The following is a 19,766-nucleotide window of genomic DNA, read 5'->3' as shown; positions in this document are numbered from 1 at the left end:
ATTTCAGGGCCGTAAAGGCTTCAGTTACGTTTTCTTCCCCAACATGCATAATGTTAAATATTAAGCCAGAAGCCGCATTCCCTTTTGAATTTGTCCCCTACACCACGTTATGGGCTGGATACGCCGCTGTTACTTACTTCGTAAGGCAAGAATGCCAGAGAATATAGCACCAAGACAATTACCACAACAAACCCCAAACACAAGCCATTGTTTGGCCCTGTTGGCACTGCTTGGACAATTGCAGCTTGTAACTTCATATAGCGAAACATAATTATACACCAGTAAACATCATGTAGTTTGTAGTGGAATGGATTTGAAGGGCAATTTGATTACTTTTTTCCGGAAGTACCGGGAGATTCCTTTATCTTCCACTATTTTTCCTCTAAAATGGTCTGCCAGAAAAATGCCTATACAAAGATTTAGGCTTTTAATAAAGGGTAGTGTAATCATCGGCAGCTACAAAACCTGATTATCGGCGAAGGTGGAGCAAAGCTGGACTTTCGTGGGAACATGGGAAGACAGCACCCATACAGGTGAAAAGTCTGAAAAAGACGTCGTTCATTCCCATAATCTCACCTCAATGTTCGAAACAATGAATGGTTAGCTCGGGTAAAGTTTATGGTTACTGATACCCACCCCAAAAAAACCAACATTTATTAAGCAGTAGGCCTACCTAGCAAGGAATATGCCACTGGTGCAAAAACCATTTTTTGGCGTTTGGGTTTGGATTACAAGAAGGAGCCCAGCTCCATAGGAGAAGTTTACCTGGTAAACGCTAATCTATTTCCATCTTGTTCCATACTCCACATATGGCATCCTCTCCTGAAAGTGTTGCATTATTGATTTGGGATGAAGATGTTCATAAACTTCAAAGCTGGTAGAAAAGGAAAGTTTTGGAAATCCCTTCCAACCAAACAATGTTTTGTCATGGATTATGCTTCGACATCGAATGTGAATATTAATGCTCCAGTATTGTCCAACCGAAATCATGGCTTGAAGGGCATTCATCCCGCGTTGACCGGTCACATTTAATTTCAGCCTGTACAGTGATTGGTGTCCTAACAAATACAATTAAGGGTTACTTTTTCTTCTTACAAACTTTCAGACAATAGTACCCTCGTTTCTTCGTAGTTATAGACCCGGTCAAAACCTTGCTCCTTACGAGGCCATGATCAAATTCCAGGGGAGACTATCATTCCAGAAGTATATGCCAAGAAAGCAAACACCAAATGAGGCATCAAGTGTTTCGCCATGAACGAATCTGAAACGGAGTACACATGCACCTGAACTGTGTACACAGGGTCACAAGCACAAACATCACGTGACGATTCAGAGACAGACAGTGTAGCTGATCATTCCCCTGCAGTTCCTCCACCCGGTCAAGTTGATTTGAAAGTCAGGGGCACTGCATCTTTGCTGATAATTAGTACACCAGCCCTGCTCTTGTTCATAGGTTAACCCATCTATGCTTTGGCTTTTGTGGAACTGTGCGATATAAACAAGACTCAAGGAATTCCTCAGTTTGCAAAACCCCTAAAAGTTTCCTATGGCTAAAGGAGATAAACCCTGCTTTTATGAAAAGTCAGAACAACTGTTTGTTGTATGATAGGATAAACAGCGTGTGACACTCTTGACAAACTATGATAACTGTAGTGTAACTAATAATCAGGTTCGATGTAAAAACTCTCCTACAGGTTATCATGTCATCAGCAAACCAAATACTGTCATTGAGTACATCAATCATGTGGAAGTGTGTGTACTATGCACATGCTCACATATCGGTGAAGTGGTGGGAACGAGTATTTTGGATCTTCTAGACATATGTGATCTAAATGCAAGAATAGTGTATAATAGTCTTGACACCAATCGTAGCATATAAAATCTTGACTTTCGACTCTATCTGACCCAAGGCCTGCTGTCAATGGGGATACTTTGAGAAATTCCACTCCTGTGATTCGTTAAATCTGTCAACAATTTGCAAGTTTTTTTTTGGTTTTTATCTTATTTGAATAAAAATCCCAATTCAATCCCTCCCGGTTTTAATATTGTGGTAGAATTAAAAGAAACAGTATCAGAAAACGGAGTATTTGACGAGAAATCACAATTCTGCCCCCCTTTTAAAGTTTTGGTAGAAACGAGCAAGCATGGAGCAGAGCTTCTCCCAACATTGAAGGGGGGGGGGTTGGCGTTCTGTCCAATGAAAGCAATAATTATACTTGTACTTTGGAGCTGAACACTTAATTTTTCCGGATAGTGCTAACTAATAAGAATATTCGTTTGGGGAAATTCAGTTCTGAGAACATCAAAGGCAGACTAAGTGATTAGGTTGGTCTCTACAAGTTTGTTGTAACTGTTCCACTGTGTCAATGTTGGTTTATTACTCATCGCATAGAAAGTCAGGTTATGCCCATACAATCTGCAGAGGGCAGTATTGATGCATGTACCATATCAGGTTAGGTATTAAGCCGGTCATTTATCTCTCTGTGGGTTGGCATTCAAGGGGGATGGTACAGAGAGGGGCTGGTGCTGAAAAGGTTAATGACCCCCCCACCTTTTAAATATGGCTGTCTCATTCCTAGTAGGTAAGTTCACGATGGCTCAAGACTTATTTTGTATCATCGGTATAAATGGCTGGACCAATATGCTTTGTCTTGTAACAAAGCACAGGCTTGAGTTTTCTCAAGCATTAAGATTAGGACCAAATGGCAAATTCAAATTGGTCAGCAAAATCTTTTGTCTTGGCAGGCAAAGACCACTTGAATGTTTTCTCTGGACTACTTATTACCAGTCAATCATTCCATGACTGTGTATGTTCGCCATTGTACATGTTTTCGGTAATTGAAAAGGAACTCATATAAACAATTTATGTCAAACTTTTTCCTCTCCCCTCAAAACTTTCGACACCAATATCTAAAAAGAAACGTAGACGGCGTTGAGCTGTTTGACTCCTGACCCCAAAAGTCAATGACACATATTAAAGAGTCAAAATTTAGAGGCAGTATTTGTTGTTGTTGTTGTTGTTGTTTTTTTTACAATGGTCCTTGAAAGTCCTCTGTACATACATGGTATTGATATCAAGGCAAGTGAAGTTTTGGTTCCCAGTGTGAAATAATTTTAATGACGGTTTTAAAATTTAGGGGATTTCAGCAGAGTGAAAAAAAAATCACAGCACAGAGTCGGCACGACTGACATAGCCTGCAGAAACGGTTGATAAATCCTTCCAGGGGCATTTTAGAAGATTTCTAGTGCCACTACCAGGTCAAATGGTATCATTTGTCTCAATATTCCGGACGATCCACTCCACTACCTCAACATTTTTCACAATCTTGATGGAACTATTATTTTATTCTAAGTCCGACTGCTTCAACTAAAACCTTGTCGTGAACATGACCCCTTCAGGTTTGCACATTCGAACGTAGGAGATCTTGGACTTTGTAGAGTCAAATTTCTGTTAATTTAAATGAACTTTATTTTTGTCAGACATAAAATGAATCATAAATGGATGCAGTGAAACGCAGCGAATATGAAGCGCGAAACACTGCCGTTAACTTGTGTGTTTCATCCTCTTCACCAAATGTTAAGGGAGTTTTTAGGAGAGGTAAATTGCACTCTGCTCTTTGTACCACTATTTAATTGTGTTGGCACCATGGTAACCGAGCGAGTGCAGAGCCAGCATAAACTATTTAAACGATTATTAATTAGTTTGGACACCATGTATGACAGCGCATTACTTGGAACATTTTGAGTGGGCGTAATTTCAGCCGCTGTCTGCTACAGCTGCCAAGGGTTTCGTCAAGGTTTCATTTCTTACGGCTTAAAGTTAGACACAACCAGAGATAATGCAAAGTTGTTTGTGCGAAGTAAAACTCTCTAAATTATTTGGTTAAAAAGGCCATTTCTATATATGCATTTCTTGTTCCGCCCGTTGCAAGTTTGAATCTCATTCAAGTCAGTTTCGTAATGATAATCTTAAATTTTTTAAAACTCTCAGTAATTCAGCCTCTAGCTGCTTTTGAGTTTTAAATAATAAACCAAACCAAACCAAACCAAACCAAAGAACACATTGAACAGAAGGGCGTAAATGTAGGAAACTGTATCGATTATCGTTTTCACCAATGGAAGCGAATTGTTCCCAATAATGTTTGCTAATCAACAACTCGGTCCCCTCTAATTCGAGGTTTCAGGTATATAATTATATCAAGCTTTCTGTTCTCCAAAGAGTTGTTGAAAAATACTAGTTTATGCAATTTAGGTAAAAGGAGAAATTTCTCTTGCAATTACGCCAGAGCTATATTTTTTCGAAATTCACGTGTAGGTTTCTTCGTAAAAACGGACCAGAAAATTTATATCAGAGGTAGAATCGTACCAAAACGAAGAATGGAATAATCCGTGTTGTAGTGATCTTGACCTGCTGAAACCTTCATGGCCTTTTCTACATGGTGGGGCTCAATATGGAGGACCTTTTAAGGGCTTTGTAATTTTGCTATTTTGCTACAGTACAAAATTCTGTTTTATTTTGTTAAAACCCTCTTGCGGGGAAGGGGGGGCAGAATCCTCAAGTATTAATGTATAAGAGTACAATAGATACACTTTTTAAGCCAGCACAGCCAAGCAGTGTAATGCATTATTAATGGCTTCGAAGGCAATTCGACAGCGGCCATTATTTGCCAGGCAGCGTTCAATTTTTCACCACCTCCACCGCGCCTTCTGCTCACAATAGCATTAAAAGGCTACAGAGTCCTTGTGTGCCCAACTGCTCATTTTTAACACGCACTGCAGAGACAGGACACATTAAAGGAAAAAAGAATATCAATGTGAACAAAATGTTTTAAACCAATTGAAATGAAATAAATCTCAAAACAGGATGTAAACACATTTACGAAGAATTTGAAATACAAGTATGTTGAGAGGGCAAACAAAATACAAGTATAAATGATTTGAAACATAAACTTAAAAGATGCTACAGATGCAGTGGTTTTTGAAGTAGCCACACACTGTCAATCTAACAGGAAAATATCTTTTAATGGTCCTATTAACACACCGCGTTTTAGTTGTCAAAGGTCATGAAGTACATGGCTTTACTTAACCAGAATTTTAACTGTTGCGAGGAGCTGTAAAAATTCGTGACCACTCCCTAGTCGTGCTTGAGGCTGACGTCATCATGGGCGGAGCTAGACATTGGCATTTCACCATAATCTTCCACATGGCAGTTTGGCAATTGTCTGGAATCGTCAATACCTTGTGTTCTATCAGAAATAACCTCTCTTCTGTTGCTTCAGCCTACATTTTAGAATTGGGAACCGAACATTTGGGGAAATTTCAAAATGGCGAAACAAGAAGCTGGTTTCGTAGTTTTGAGGCTGACACTGTGTCTGGGGACGGTTATTTTAATAGCCTTTGGGTACCAGTGTAATCCACTCCGAAAAACCTTTTACGTCGCGGAAAATCGCTCTCTGCGTGGGTTTACCTATGCACACAGATCTGTTCGCTCTATTGTCATCTGCGGACGAGATTGCAGCTTGGATGAACGATGCAAGTCATTTAACTTCAATGGCTGTGACAAAATGTGCGAGTTGAACCTTGCTACCAGACGAGAGCATCCTGGAAACTTTAGCACAGTCCAAGGAAGTGTGTACTTGGATGACGATGCAGACACGCCTCGATACTCACTGAATGGCACTAGTGACTGCATGGTCTTAGATGACGGTAAGTACTGAACCATTCCATCTACCCCTGTATTCTTCTGCCAAGGAACTCCATATTAAGTGGCGTAAATCCGGAAATGGGGGGGGGGGGGTGAGGAAGCGTGAGGGGGATAACTTGCCCGGCCATGAAAATTTGAAAAGCGGGGAGGGGGATTGACATCATACGACTCTATACGTGTATAAAGGTCAATGTTAATGATATATTGATGTTCATCTATAACATGTTTTTCAATTTGTTTTCCTTTATCAATGACATTGAATGCATTTTTTCCTTGGAAGTCTAAAAATTCTTCCGTTCGGGATGATTCAATAGCCCACCCCCACCTCAAACCGTGGGGGAATATATACCCATCCCTTGGATTTACGCCCATGTCCAGATTCAACATTGAATCTACCACGTTTCCCTTCCTAGCTCAGATTTTAAACCTTTACTCTAATGCAGAAGAAAGCATAGTCCTTGAAAAGGCAACATACAAGCACTGTTATCAAGTAAATACTGATTCAGACTGAGTCGGAGTCCCATGTCATATTGTGAGAGCTTTCACAATTTTTATCAAAAGAGGCCCGTGACAGAGTTGTACAGTATATTTATGATCACCCGGAAAAACCAAAATTCTGAAAATGTATTGAATGTATTGCCCGAGTATATAGCCCCTGTTAACCAGCAGTCATCAGTCAACAGTAATGAATAAAGCCTTTTTGAAGGTGGTGTAAGGAAGCGTATAAGGGCCACTTGCAAAAAACAACTTGAAGTTACTATCTCGCCGCGGCGAGTTATACGATCTTGCTGCAACGTGAAATTTTCATTTATACTTATACAAATAATCCCATTTATACAAACAAAAAGGGGAAAAGAGGAAAAAAGAAAACAGCTAAAGAATAAAAACTAGAAATTAAATAGAACATAATTAGTTGCTTGAAAAAAAAACAAAAGGAAAGAAATCGACCCCCTTCCTGCAGATAAATGTTGTTTTTTTTAACTCGATGGTTTGCGGCATCCGCCCTGCAAAAAAAAAAAATAATAAAAAAATTCTTGCGACGCCAATGCATATTTTTTTCCAATATTTGTTCCTATTTCGGAGCAAACGTCGATGTTGACATCATTAACGTTAAAATCTGCTATGATTTAGGAGATTTCAACAAGCAAAACGAAATGTGAAGTGAAGGTGAATGGAAACTAACACACACTTTTACGTCCACTGGATTGAAATCCCTAGGCTCTCTGACCTCACATCCATGCGTTCACTTGTCACGAACCACTCACACAGCACACAGCGCAGGGCGGCGGGAAGGGCAAAACATTGTTTGTCGAGAACTTATTGGATGTAGTTTATTTTTACATCTGAACACGGGTCGAGACTTCCGATCCCGTGCGCATGACACATGTGCACTTATACTATATTTGGAGATTAGGGCACTATTAAAAGTAACCCTAAATCCTTTGAGCATCCAGAGCTGTTCAGTGTTTCATGCGTTTCGTTTGTAAAAGTGGTTTTGCTCTCCATTTTAAGCACTGTAATTGAATAAATTTTGACCAATGAAGTTCAAATGTAACTTTCAAGTCTGCTTGCGTTGGTTTGGCAAAATGTAGGAAGGAATTAAAGACAGTCTACCCCTCATCTGAATATGGAAATTCACACCACAAAATGAAATTTCTTTTGTTTTCTTTTGTGTTGGAAATCAATCTTTGCGGTTGAAATGTAACATCTCCTTTTGTTCTAATTAGCAATCTAAAACCACATAGCATTGCATTTCACCTTAAAGATACATTTGAAAACGGCGCGCTGAATAGGACTTATGCAACTAATGAACTATTCGCTGCGGCAGGATATCAATTTAACGCTGTGGCAAGATCTTATAATTCGCCGCGGCGAGATACACATTCAACAATTTAACCCGCCGCGGCGAGATAGTAACTCGAAAATAAATTTTGCAAGTGGCCCTTATACGCTTCCGTAGTTATAATGGGTATCGAATAGTAAATACATGTAGGTTGATTTACAGGGGTAGCGGTCGCGCCAGCTTGAAGCCAAAGACCGTTTTCATAGGCGTTATGATGAGTATTAACGCTGGAAGATTCGAATAAAATTGGTAGAATTGTATTGAGTCTAGAAGGACTGCTCCAAACACTGATGAATCGCATTCCTGTTCAATTCAAGTTACTTATTTCGAGCCACATTTACTAAATCTGGGAAAACGGCAGGCGTTTTTAAGTAATTCCGGTATAAAACTACAAGTCCGTAAAAACATAAATAATGCTGCTAAGACCCACTTGATTTGATGGCTTTGGGTCAACTGCAACCCGTGAACAGTGGAAATGCACCGTGAATAGTTTAATGGAAAGAAATGAAAATGCAGCAGCTGTCCATCTAGACCTGATATGGGTTCGTATTAAAAATGTGATTCGATGAAACGCGCGTGCGAGGAAATATCATTGAGCGTATAACACTACAGGAAAAGAAGGGATCGCTTCTTAACGTTGTTGTCATGTTGTATTTAACAGAATCTCACCCTTTCCCGGATTCAAATTGAATAGCTTAATTTTATTGATGTCTACATCGATATGCTTTCTCATCTAGTTACATCATCTGATAAAACTAGAACGACAAGTGAGCAACCGAGTGCGACAAGCAACCAGTCCAGTAATGGAACCGACACACCGGATTCAGCAACCGACATGCTAAGATCGACAGGTGAGTTGAAATTTAAAAGAAAAGAATGTTCTCTGGTATCTAAAACCAGACATTTTGAGGGTTCCACTGTTGGAATAATATTCTTGGAAAACACTGTACAGATTTCAATGGTTTGATTTTGACATCGTGAAACCTTAGATCGCTTATTAGTTTTTTGACAAAGGGTGACTTCTTGTTGTCTTACACATTAATCAATAATTAAATGAAAAAAGGAGGTCAAGCACAACAAAATTTCAAAACTCTCTGTGCTAAATGAACACTGGTATTTAGTGACAATTTTGCTCATAAATATTGAAGTTTCTATTTAAAGAAAATAAGAACGGGGACAAAATAATCTTTGATTTAGCCAAAGGAGAATTGAAAATATGACACGAAAGTTCATTTTAAGGGTTGTTTTTAAAGATCAATGCTCAGGTATAGTTCCAGTTGATCTCGAGAAAGCACCTGCACCAAGATCGGAATAAGCAAACCTGCATGATTTGCAAGACATGTGATAAGCCAATGTGTGTCTTTGGATGCTTTGGGAAGTTTCACTCCTCAGATCTCTGTAATCCGTCAACTATTTGCCAATTTTTGCTAATGTTTCTTCCAGTTGACAAGAAATCCCATCCCCTCCCTTCAATGTTAAGGTAGAAGCAGGCCAGCATGATGCTGATTGTTTCCCAAAATTGAAAGGGGGGGGGGGGGGTGGAGCGCCTCGAAGGGTTTGCAACGCGTTGGCCAACCACAACAGATTTTGCGCATTGTGATTGGCCAAAGCGTTCCAAACTCTAGGAGGTGCACTATTGTGAAACGACCGTATTGCGTCTGTTGTTTTAATATAGACCTCTGATGTGAACATTACTCACGCAGAATAAATGAAGCGCATATTAACTCACATCGACGTTTTAGGAGTGTTTTCACTGGGAATGGTCCATGTGCCCTCTATAAACAAAGAGCCTGGAGAGGGAATATCCGAATGACATATCTACACATCCATTTAGCGCTTTAACAATTTCATGCATCAATATCTGGAAGAAAAAGAGTCTTTACATGGGCATGTGAAACTGTATTACGTTCCATTTTTAGTTTTACATGTATAGGTTTTCCCGGCTTATTTCAGACAAAACAAAAAACACACTAACACACAAAACAAAACAAAACAAAAACAAAAACACGCTAAATTTGTGAACACATGCGAAAGCTACGCTTCGGTTTGGTCTGTTTTTTCCCCCCTTTTCCAATTCAGTTTCCTGGCGGTAATGTTTCTAGCTTTGTCATTCAATTTCGCTGAACCATTTTCGCTATCTGCTGAACTTCGTAATTCCTTGATACTGATGCCCCTCAAAAGACTTTTAAGGTCACTTAAAGAGCACACTTTGTTTCCTAACATGTTGCTTTCCTACTCTCTATTTGGTTGTTTTCAGGCAGGTCGGTCTGGTCATTTCTGCTCATGTCATTGTTTCGCTTCATCCCATTTTGGGTGTTTTTGTAGTCTTCCCTCCTCTCCAATTCTGGTCTTATCTGTCTGTCTGTACGCACGGCTTGGCCCTGGTGTCTGCTTGCGTCGTTTTTCATTGTAATGGATGGGTTTTGGTTTGAGGTCTTGGCCTTCGGTGGTCTGACATCCAATCTTCCCTCATCTTCTCTGTTTCTTTTATTCTTCATCCAGTCATTTTTAACCTTGTATTTTCCCGCTTATTGTTCATTTGTTCGTCTAAGTATGTATAACCTTTTGATATTTGTACCAAACTAAGTTAATTCAATTGTTGTACTCAAGCTCCCTACTCTTGGTGAGACATGTTTTGCGCCAAGTGTCTACAAAGGTTATTGCAGGCGGGTGCAGCTATGCACAGAGGTGGGACACATGAACATAGTTCTCACAGTGTTCATTGAGAACCACTCAGGCAGACTGCATGAGGGTATAAATATCGGTGGCCTTAATTCGGGGTGTGGTCATTCTGCCTCTTATCAACTGGCAGCGGTTGGTGGAGTTCAACTCTTAGCAGTCTTTGGTTGTCTTCGTTGAGCAGATAAGTCTCTGTAATTTTGCTTCTCCCAAAACTAAAGTTGGTTTGTATTTTGTTCTTGTTCAAGCACATTTGTGTTTTTAGCTCCAACCCCTCACACCACTTCGTTAAATCTGTCTGTCCTCCATTAATCTTGTTAATTTTCATCCATAGTCATGTAATTTGTGTAGGGCCACGCCCTAATGCTTCGTGCATAATTATTGTACAATTTCACAACCATCCCCGCCTTTCTTTCTTTGCAAGTCTTAAGTGTTGATTAATTAAACTGTTAGTTGGCTTGAGGGTCCTCTGGAATTCCTGTGTGAATGTATGCTCTTTTTGTTCATGAACACCTAGTTTTTTGCTCTTTGGTAAATTATATTTTTTAATTAAGTTGCTGCCTTTCTGGGGGCACCCCACTTCCATGTGTCCTAACTGCTCAGTCCGTTACAATATTTTAACATATGCTGTTATATGTTTTATCCATATGCAATATTGTCAATTATTTCAATTAATTTCATATTTTATACTTATTCGTTGTTTAGATGACGACAAAAGCTATTTCAAGATCCACTTTTATTTTGCTTGGAAAATCAGATTGTATATAGGATTCAGAAAAGTTTATCACTTGAACGAATTTGAATTCTCAAATGTCAAAGAAATTGCATATTGACTAAATCAAATGCCTGATCAATGTCTTTCTAAGCCCTTTGACGAACATGAGCAAACGAACCTACGTTTGGAATTTGGAGTAACGTATTTTCCGAACAAATACTCAATGACAAATGATTCGATGATTACTGAATGTTCATATCAAGGATCATTCTTTTAACCACAAATTTAAATGGGCCTTGTGCTAAATTGAACGGCTTTTTGCTGAAATTGGTCAGGAAAACTTCTATTCTGTTTCTGCATTTTTCACAAACAGTTGGCTAAGTTCATCTTGTCCTTTGATTTGGTTTATCAACACACCATTTCAACTATCCCAATAAATTGGACCGAAAGATGAAATACACGGGTGTTGCAAAAGCTGACATTAAATTCTGTTTGTTTGGTGTTTTTTTTTCTAAAGCAAGAGTTCCGTTTTCGGCTTTCTGGGTCAAATCTGGTTTTCAGATTACGTAAAAGTACAAAATGGAAAGTCCAAATCGTATAGATTATAAAACAAAACATTTGCCCTCACTCCAATGGCTACCTGGATTGGATTGTCCTTAAAAAATAAAATTGATGAATCTTGGTTTAGGTGCCACACAAGTGGAGCTGTATTGCAAATCGCACATCCTATAAGACTACCCCCCAAAAAACAAAGGTCCCGATTTATTAAACAGTTTAACTAGTACGTTTCTTACCATCTTGTTTCTCTATAGATATTACTAACTGCCAGGAGTGGTTAGATGCAGGGTACAATACCAGCGACGTGTACACCATCTACCCAATGCAGTATCAAAATGGCTTGCAGGTCTACTGTGATATGAAGAAGAGTGCGTCACGTTGGATGGACCTACAGGGAGGTTGGATTGTAAGTATCTTTTTTTAGATTAACTATTTATCCATCGATCACGTCTCAATCTATTCACATTTGCCAGGTCAAATTCGAAAAAAACGCCTTAACTAATGCAGGCAAACTGTCTCCCTGCTTTAGATCATCATGTGCTTAATATGTTAGATTAGAGAAATTCAATTCCCTTCTCAGACGGCACACTTGTATAATTAATCATCATCAGTTGAAGTATAGTGTCCTTTGTTTCTAATGATCTTTCAAATCGACGGTCCGACTGTGAAGTCTAATTTCCATCCGGTTTTGTAGTTACGGTTTTACTTCAGGAAAAATTACATTTTGTTTTGTATTCAATAATGAAAATTATGGCAAGAAATTATGATTTGATTGATTTCTCTGTATTCTGTTCGGGATTTATTCATTTATTTCAAGTTTTACCAATTTTTAAAGTACTTGTAGTTTGACATTTTAATTAAAAGAAAATCCGAAAATAATAATTTGTCAGTCATTTCAAGGGCTAAAGTGTGTTTGCAATATTCTCTGACAACTGAGTAGCGTGCTGTGTTGAGTATGTGTCCAAATTCTGGAAAGATCCCTGTGTCTATCACGCCCTCTTGTTGCTATTTGATCTGCCACTTTGTTTCTACCCAAATCATCTGTAAAGTTGGAGATTGAGAGAAACATTGTTTAAAGGCTGTGATCGATCAAAATAATTTGCACTTTCATATATATGTTCACGGCTTCTAACGTGCCATGCTCTTGAGCTTCAGTCTCAATACAGGCGACTCATAATACAGTGCGCTAGCAAGATTTTGCCGCAAAGGTCACTTTTCAAGTTTGTGGTCGACACGCTACCGCGATTTAGCGCAATTTGTTAACTTGGTGTTATGTGATTGAGTAGTTCCCGACACCACACGAAAACCATCAGTTTGACTACCAGATACCCATTCGCCATAATTTTGAACCAAAAGAAACAGACATTCCGAAAAAATGTAACTCTCCTGCTCACAGCGCAGTTGGCGAATGAGACTTTGTCGATTAAGGCTTATCCATGACAACAGTGGCGCACTGCATTGTGGACCATCCTTATTGGCACAGTACTTTTCATTGTGTTTATAACAGGACTCGGTAAAAATGCAATATTTTCGCAAACGAATTTGTTCAGGGAAAAGCAAAAACTTGTCAAGGAAACAAAATTTTGTAGAGGAAACAGCACTTTTTGGAGGAGGGCGGATAGTTCTGACGAGGGAAAAACACTTCATTTGAGGAAAAAGCGATGGATAGTAAGCGAGTGATTACGCGCTTTATTACAGATGCAGCTGGGTACATCGAGCACGCCCACTTGGTGAAGTCTTCCCTTTCCTTCCATTTTGACTACTGACTAGTCTCTCAGTATTTCCTGCAACTGTGTTATTTCCATGTCTGTTTCATAGAATAAAGTGTCTTTTTCACTCAACAAAATGTTGCTATTCTTGCAACAAAATTTGTATGGCGACAATACTTTCCCCACCTTATTCCTTGAAAACAATTGTATCAGAGAAACGGCAAAATCTCGAAAGACACAGTTGTAAAAAGGTAAGATTAATCACAGAAATATGATGTTCTATAGCCACCCAAACTGCGTCACGTCCTCCCGTCGCCCCGACACGACGCTACGACAGCTCCGTTTCCCGAAGATACCCCCATAGGCCTAATAGTAATAACGAGCTCATTTCTGAATATAGCCGCCCGCCTCTATCCAATATTGGCCCGCAATTTGGGGCTTTTTGTGGATGAAATAACCTGGAACTGGAAACCACAGGTCCCAAATTCGGGATTTATAGAAATATCTCTATGATCCTTCCTGATTATGGCATTTCTTATTGTAAAAGCACCGTGGGATCACAAAATATTAATGATCTAACGATTTGGTGGAGTGCACCCGTAGGGCCTTCAAGATTGGATCATGAAAAATGGTATCTATTGGTATCATCCATCTCTAAGAACGCCCCCTATTCTCACTAGTAATGAGGCGACAGCGAGAGCACGATGCGACGACACGTTGCGACGGCTAAAGGCCACAACGCAACAGGTCAACGGCAAGATGCGACAGGTCGACGGCAGGATACAACGCAACGACACGACGGCAGGACGCAACGTCACGACGCGACGCCATGAGGTAATGCATGATACGCAGCATAAAAGTAATGAGAATGAAGGCGACGGCACGACGCGACAAAGCCGTCATAGCGTCGCGTCGGGGCGAAAGGGCAACGTGACGCAATTTTGGCAGCTTTAAGAACACCATACAAAAGACTACGGCTTACTGAAACTATATTCCTGCGTTCTATAAATGCAGGTGAAAGATGCAGCAAATTTGAAAGTCCTTATGTGTAATGTTAGGTTATTAATAAATTGCACAACCTAATAGTGCAATCACACAATTTTGCGTATAAACTTAAGCATCACATTTATTGATGGAAATCAATCTCAAAGTATAAATTTGAACAAAACCGAGTGAATCGTCACTAGCTAGCAAACACGTTAGATTGTCTGGGCAAACCTACTTGAGAAAAAAATAGAGAACAGCTATAGTAACGTTTTCTAATGCAGGGTAAATGTGAATAACCACAAAATGGAATAAGAGTTTCGAAGAGCAGATTACGCAAAAACATAATCGAAAAAAATCGATAGGTGAGTTAAACAGCTTAGTGAAGAAAGCTCAGCTGGCGTACATTAACTAGTTCCTTCTGGACAAGTCTCGTTAAAATACGACAGATGCTACTTAGTATCACTTAATATGAGCTACATGCATACTCAAAGTGTCCATGTACCCAGCCTAAATCGTTTTTCTTGGTTCTATACATTCTATTGAACTGATCAAACAGTCATGTTTTCAATTTGTTGAAGTAAATGCAGTCGAAACAAAAGCTTTAATTAAAGGTTACACACCGTGACTTTATTCAACAACAAATGATTGAGAAGGTTGCGATAGAATTGCAAGTGAACTGGTATATAGTTTGAGACATTGCTACATTTCTAGACAAAGGAATTTTCTCGATCTGTCCAGAAAACTGTCTTGGTCTGAGAAAACTAACCCAAGGACAGTGGACCTGTTCTTGAAGAGGAGGGTTTTTATTCACAGTAAGAAACAGAATGTGGTTGCGAAAACTTAAGAATAGAAAAATCGTACTAGGTACATTTTTAGTTTGATTGTCAGAAATAATGAGTTTTACTGTTAATGTCATCTAAGAGCAATGGTCCCTTGAATGTTTTCACAAAGAATTCTTCAATGCCAATTGACATTGCAGCTAATTATAATGCAGGTAACCTCCCCATATCGAGTTGCAACCTGGTTGAACATTTCCGAAAGTTTGCAAACTTTCCTGAAAATTGTCCGGGAGTTTTTGGTGGCCTGGAAATGATTTCTGTCGTTTGTGATGTTTCACAACATTTTGTTTTAGGTTTTATCACTCCAAAATGATTGAAACCAATGTTGAACCTTTCTCAGTTACAAATCTGCAGTTCCAATTACGAACGGGACTTGTAACTATTGGCCTATATATTTTAAGTTCTGCATATTGCTGCTCGCTTTGTACGTATTGTGGGGATTTTCATGATGTCACTAATAAAGACAATTAGTAGGATTTCTCCTTGTAACCTCTCATTACTTTTAAGCAACAGTCACAAATTTTATCGTTTTAATATCAAGACATCATAATAAGTTTGAGAGGAATACGAGAGTTGAAAGTGAAATTCAGCATTAATTAATTCGGGAAATTCACAATAGTGCGCCTCCGAGAGTTTGCAACGCATTGACCAATCACAATGCCCAAAATTAGTCAACCCAATGCGCGTTTGAAAAGGGTCAACAAATTTTGCGCATTATGATTGGTCAACGCGTTGCAAACTCTTGGAGGCGCACTCTTGGGAAATGCCCGTACTAGTAAGCCAACCGACTAGAAGTAGAGGAGTCTTTATGAAACAGTGAAGTTTGTTATCAAATTCGCTGAGTCTGTATTGGTCAGCAAATCACTGAAGTCAAAATTGGTAATTTAATGCTTAATCAATGACAGAAAATATACCGCCTTTTTTACTAATGTATATTTTTCTTCTTTTTAAATTCTCAATGTTCCCAAACGTCTCTAAAGGTATAATTAACAATCAACTTTCCCGTATAGCACGTTACCACTCTGATAATTCTCAGGTATTTTGGAATAGTCCCGGTCGTAGAAACACACAAACCACGCAGAGCACATTGCATTGGCTTGTTACAAGTGTACAATGGAGTAGTAATACATCACTAACTGTATGGAAATCAAGGGCTCAGTCTCGGAATAACAGTTTTTGTTCCAGTGATAGCCGTGGAGTGATAATTATTTCAGATATATTATGATGATCAACTTAGAATAAGACACTTGAAGAATTGGACGACGGAGTGCTCGGAGCGCATGCAGAGACTAGTCACCCATCTCATCGAAATCAGGAATAAGTCTCAAATTAACATTTTGAGATATGTACATGGTCAGACAGAGACTTTTATAAGCTTTCAACTGGCACATAACAAGTGTGTTGCTTTGGCTCTGGAGTTATGATCTGGTGAACATGAAAAGTCATAGGAAAGCTTATGAAATTTCTATTTCTGATCATGTACATATCTCAAAAGTCAATTTAAGATTTACTCCTGACTTCGATCCCTGATTTCGATGTGCTGGGTCACATTTTTAAACAACTTGTGCAGTTCACCTATGCGTTGGGTAATGTAATAGAACCAAGTGACTAGTGTCTAATTAGTGATCTTCAGAAATAAATGTACCTGTCTTTGCATTTTAACACTGGCCAATTATTTTCCTTTCACGAGAGTAGAGTGTAAGATGCTAATAAGATTGCCTTTGAAAAAATGCCAATTCATGAACCGTTTGCATGCAGCGTGGCCCAAATTTCCTTCAGCGTGAGTGGATTGATTGACAACAGTATGAAATTGTCGTCGAAAATTGATGATTCGTGTACTGTAAACGTCCGATGTTCCTTCAAGGAGAGTGCCGATACAAATTAAGCTGTCCTCAGAAAGAAGGAATTGTCTATTTACGGTAAATGGTTTTGTGTTAAAAATACGCGTTGGTGTCGGTCCAATTCCTGGCTCTCTCTTTGGGGGAATAAACTGACCGATACCGATTTGGTTGTGCGTGGAAATCGTTTTTCTCTCTGCTTCCGCCCTCTGTAACACGTTTCTCTGGTAGTTTAAACACTAATAATAAACGGAAGTTGCAGCTTTGGGTTTTTTTCTGAGACGATTCCGTCTGCTGTAGGTCGACAATGTTATCCTCATTTACTAAAGCTAGACAAATGTCCTTAGTGACGGTCATTAGCCAGCAAATAGAAGACGGGCATCGTTTGTGCCTGTTAAAACAATTCGGTCCACCAATCAGAGTGCTACAAGCGTTGCAAGATTTACTTCACCTGGAGTTCTCCACATACTCTCGACCAAACGGACGCGTCCAGGTTCATCCTTTTGATGTCATTGGACTTGATCGAGATTCGTGACGTCACACAGATGACGCTTCTTTTTGTCAACAATTGCATACTAATTCTACACAACATGCCTTTCCTTATCCACCGTCGCCACATGACAGACGCGGATCCCGTTGAGAGACAAAAACAAAACAAAAAGTTTAACAAATGGGGATATAATTTTTCAACGTACCGCGTGTAAACTATGTATGTCATGTAATGTTTCATCATCGTTTCCGTTTTCCGCAAAAATGAGATATTCAATATATATTTCTGGACTAGAGAATTTCCTGGATCCGCCCTGAATACGTTTGCACACTCAATGCTCCCCTCCCATCAAAAGAGTCACGCCCACTGCCACTATTTCCCACAACCACCACCATCACTACAATCAGGCGCCACATTCGCCTTGGATACTCTGCACTCATATCAATATAGAACTTCGGTTTTCGTTCCCTGCAGGTGTTTCAGAGGCGCCAGGACGGTTCGGTGAATTTCACCCGTAGCTGGGCAGAATACCGCGACGGATTCGGTAATCTGACAGGGGAGTTCTGGCTGGGTAACGAGTATCTTCGTCAGCTCACCGTGGAGGGCAGATGGGAGCTGCTGGTGGAGCTGCTTGTACGTAAGGCGGACGAGCTATTGGTGAGACGACTGGCGTGGTACCAGACATTCAACATCACTGGTGAACAATACACCCTGCACGTTGGGGATTACACTAACAGCCCATACCTGCCTATATGTGATGTCGCGGCCTGCCGATCAATTGGTACGTAAAATTACAAGCGAATTATCGTCAGTTGTGAATGAAGGTTAACATACTTTTTGACGGGAAGTTTTGATAGATGTTCTAAGTCTGTGCGGATTAATGAAAACTATTCTCTCTCTATACCTACTCGGCCAACACATCCATTGTATTTACATTAACCTTTAACGATTCTTTTTATAAAGTTGGATCCATTTTTTATGTACCGTTACATATCACCCATGATTTTGTAAGTTCCTAACACATTTATGACGTTCCAAAATTTGCAATAATGCCAATCAAACAAATAAAATCACCAGCAGTTTGAAATTAATGGCAATATCCCTAGTTAAAATTAAACAGCTCAGGTTTACAGGGACAGGCAAATGTGTCACGCCTATGACTGAAATTGAATTCAATAACTCTTCTTGATTAGATACAGTTGGGAAGGGTTACCAGGAATAGACCAAGTCTTACAACGTGTAATTCTTGCCACAAACACGGAGCCAGCATGGACGATGCGGACAATGACCCCGATGTTCAGTACGGTTACGTGTGGCCAGTGCAGTTTTATTGCCAGGTCGGAAAACAATCTGCAGTTATTTCTTGTCGTTGAATCCAAAGGTTCGTGCCCCACTAAAAATTTATATGCAACGAAACTGAAACCACCAATCTAGAAACGAATTACAGAATGGGTCTTCGGAAGTGCAGCTCGGACTCAAAAAAAGCGTAGCATATCGCTTATGGCTTTTTTGTCGTGTTAATTCAATATGAAAAGTACCGAAATATCAAAAATAACTAATTATTGTTCAGTGCTTACAAAATAACTATAAATTTCCAAACAGGGTTTGAAGGCAGCAAATTACATTTGCATGTTGCAAAATCGTAACTGACGTACATACTGTCCCGGAGAAATGTTGCGTTAATGGCTTCCAGATTGATCCTGCTTCGATACTTTCAAGTGCTACCCGAGAGTAATGGGAAGCATATCGCAAATCCAAGACTGTCCCTGAAATTGCAAGATAATTGGAGATAAAAATCATTATTCCAAATGATAAATTGTTGTCCAAAACAGGAAGGTATATTATTAGGTTAGGTTGGGACCTCAGTTCGTTGCTGCGCCCTGAGACTTAATGGAGATACCGTGGATTTAAAACAAAAAGACACTCAATAGACTGTACTGCGGTTTAAACATGTTATAAAAGGAAATTCTACGGTTTACTTGTGGAATTACAGGGTTTGTAATTAAGGGTTTGTAAGGAGTTGAAGGCCAAAACGACCAACATCAAGAAACCTTTTTGTAGTACAACTCCGTTGAACCTTAAAATAGAACACAATTTGATAAATTAACTTGGGCCACGTTTTCTATTCAAAACTATTGGGGACCAATCGATAATAATTGTGCCCGTGTAGCATTTTTGGATTCTACTCAAACTTCCCTTTTAAAAATGCGAGTTTGGGGAAACTCGAGGGGAATGATTAAATCTCCGAATTAAATGAATTTGTATGTGCTCCTCTGCTGTCTGACTTTGTTTTCTGTATATATCTGGGCTCTGTTTTCGTCATTTTCTTTCAGACAATCTCCAAACTTATGGTGGGCAAGCTTTTGTGGTCCTCCATGCTTGCATGAATACAAACACTGATACA

The 19,766-nt window shown here is 39.4% G+C and overlaps 1 protein-coding gene across 1 annotated transcript in view; it reads left to right on the top strand.

Moving 5' to 3' along the window:
• The first annotated feature begins 5,235 nt into the window (after positions 1 to 5,235).
• Positions 5,236 to 19,766, top strand: part of LOC110990830 (ficolin-2-like) — a 35,687-nt gene continuing 21,156 nt past the window's right edge. Inside the window, exons 1-4 of the mRNA XM_087137538.1 lie at positions 5,236 to 5,706; positions 8,285 to 8,398; positions 11,754 to 11,905; positions 17,837 to 18,143. Of these exons, the coding sequence (XP_086993664.1) occupies positions 5,325 to 5,706; positions 8,285 to 8,398; positions 11,754 to 11,905; positions 17,837 to 18,143 (955 nt within the window). The 5' untranslated portion in view covers positions 5,236 to 5,324. The remainder of the gene's footprint in view (positions 5,707 to 8,284; positions 8,399 to 11,753; positions 11,906 to 17,836; positions 18,144 to 19,766) is intronic.

This window comes from Acanthaster planci, linkage group LG06, assembly GCF_054643075.1.
Source record: "Acanthaster planci isolate LZ-2023a linkage group LG06, COTS_SCS, whole genome shotgun sequence".
NCBI lineage: Eukaryota > Metazoa > Echinodermata > Asteroidea > Valvatida > Acanthasteridae > Acanthaster > Acanthaster planci.
Note: the sequence above shows the minus strand (reverse complement) of the source record. Positions and strands in the feature narration are given on the sequence as shown.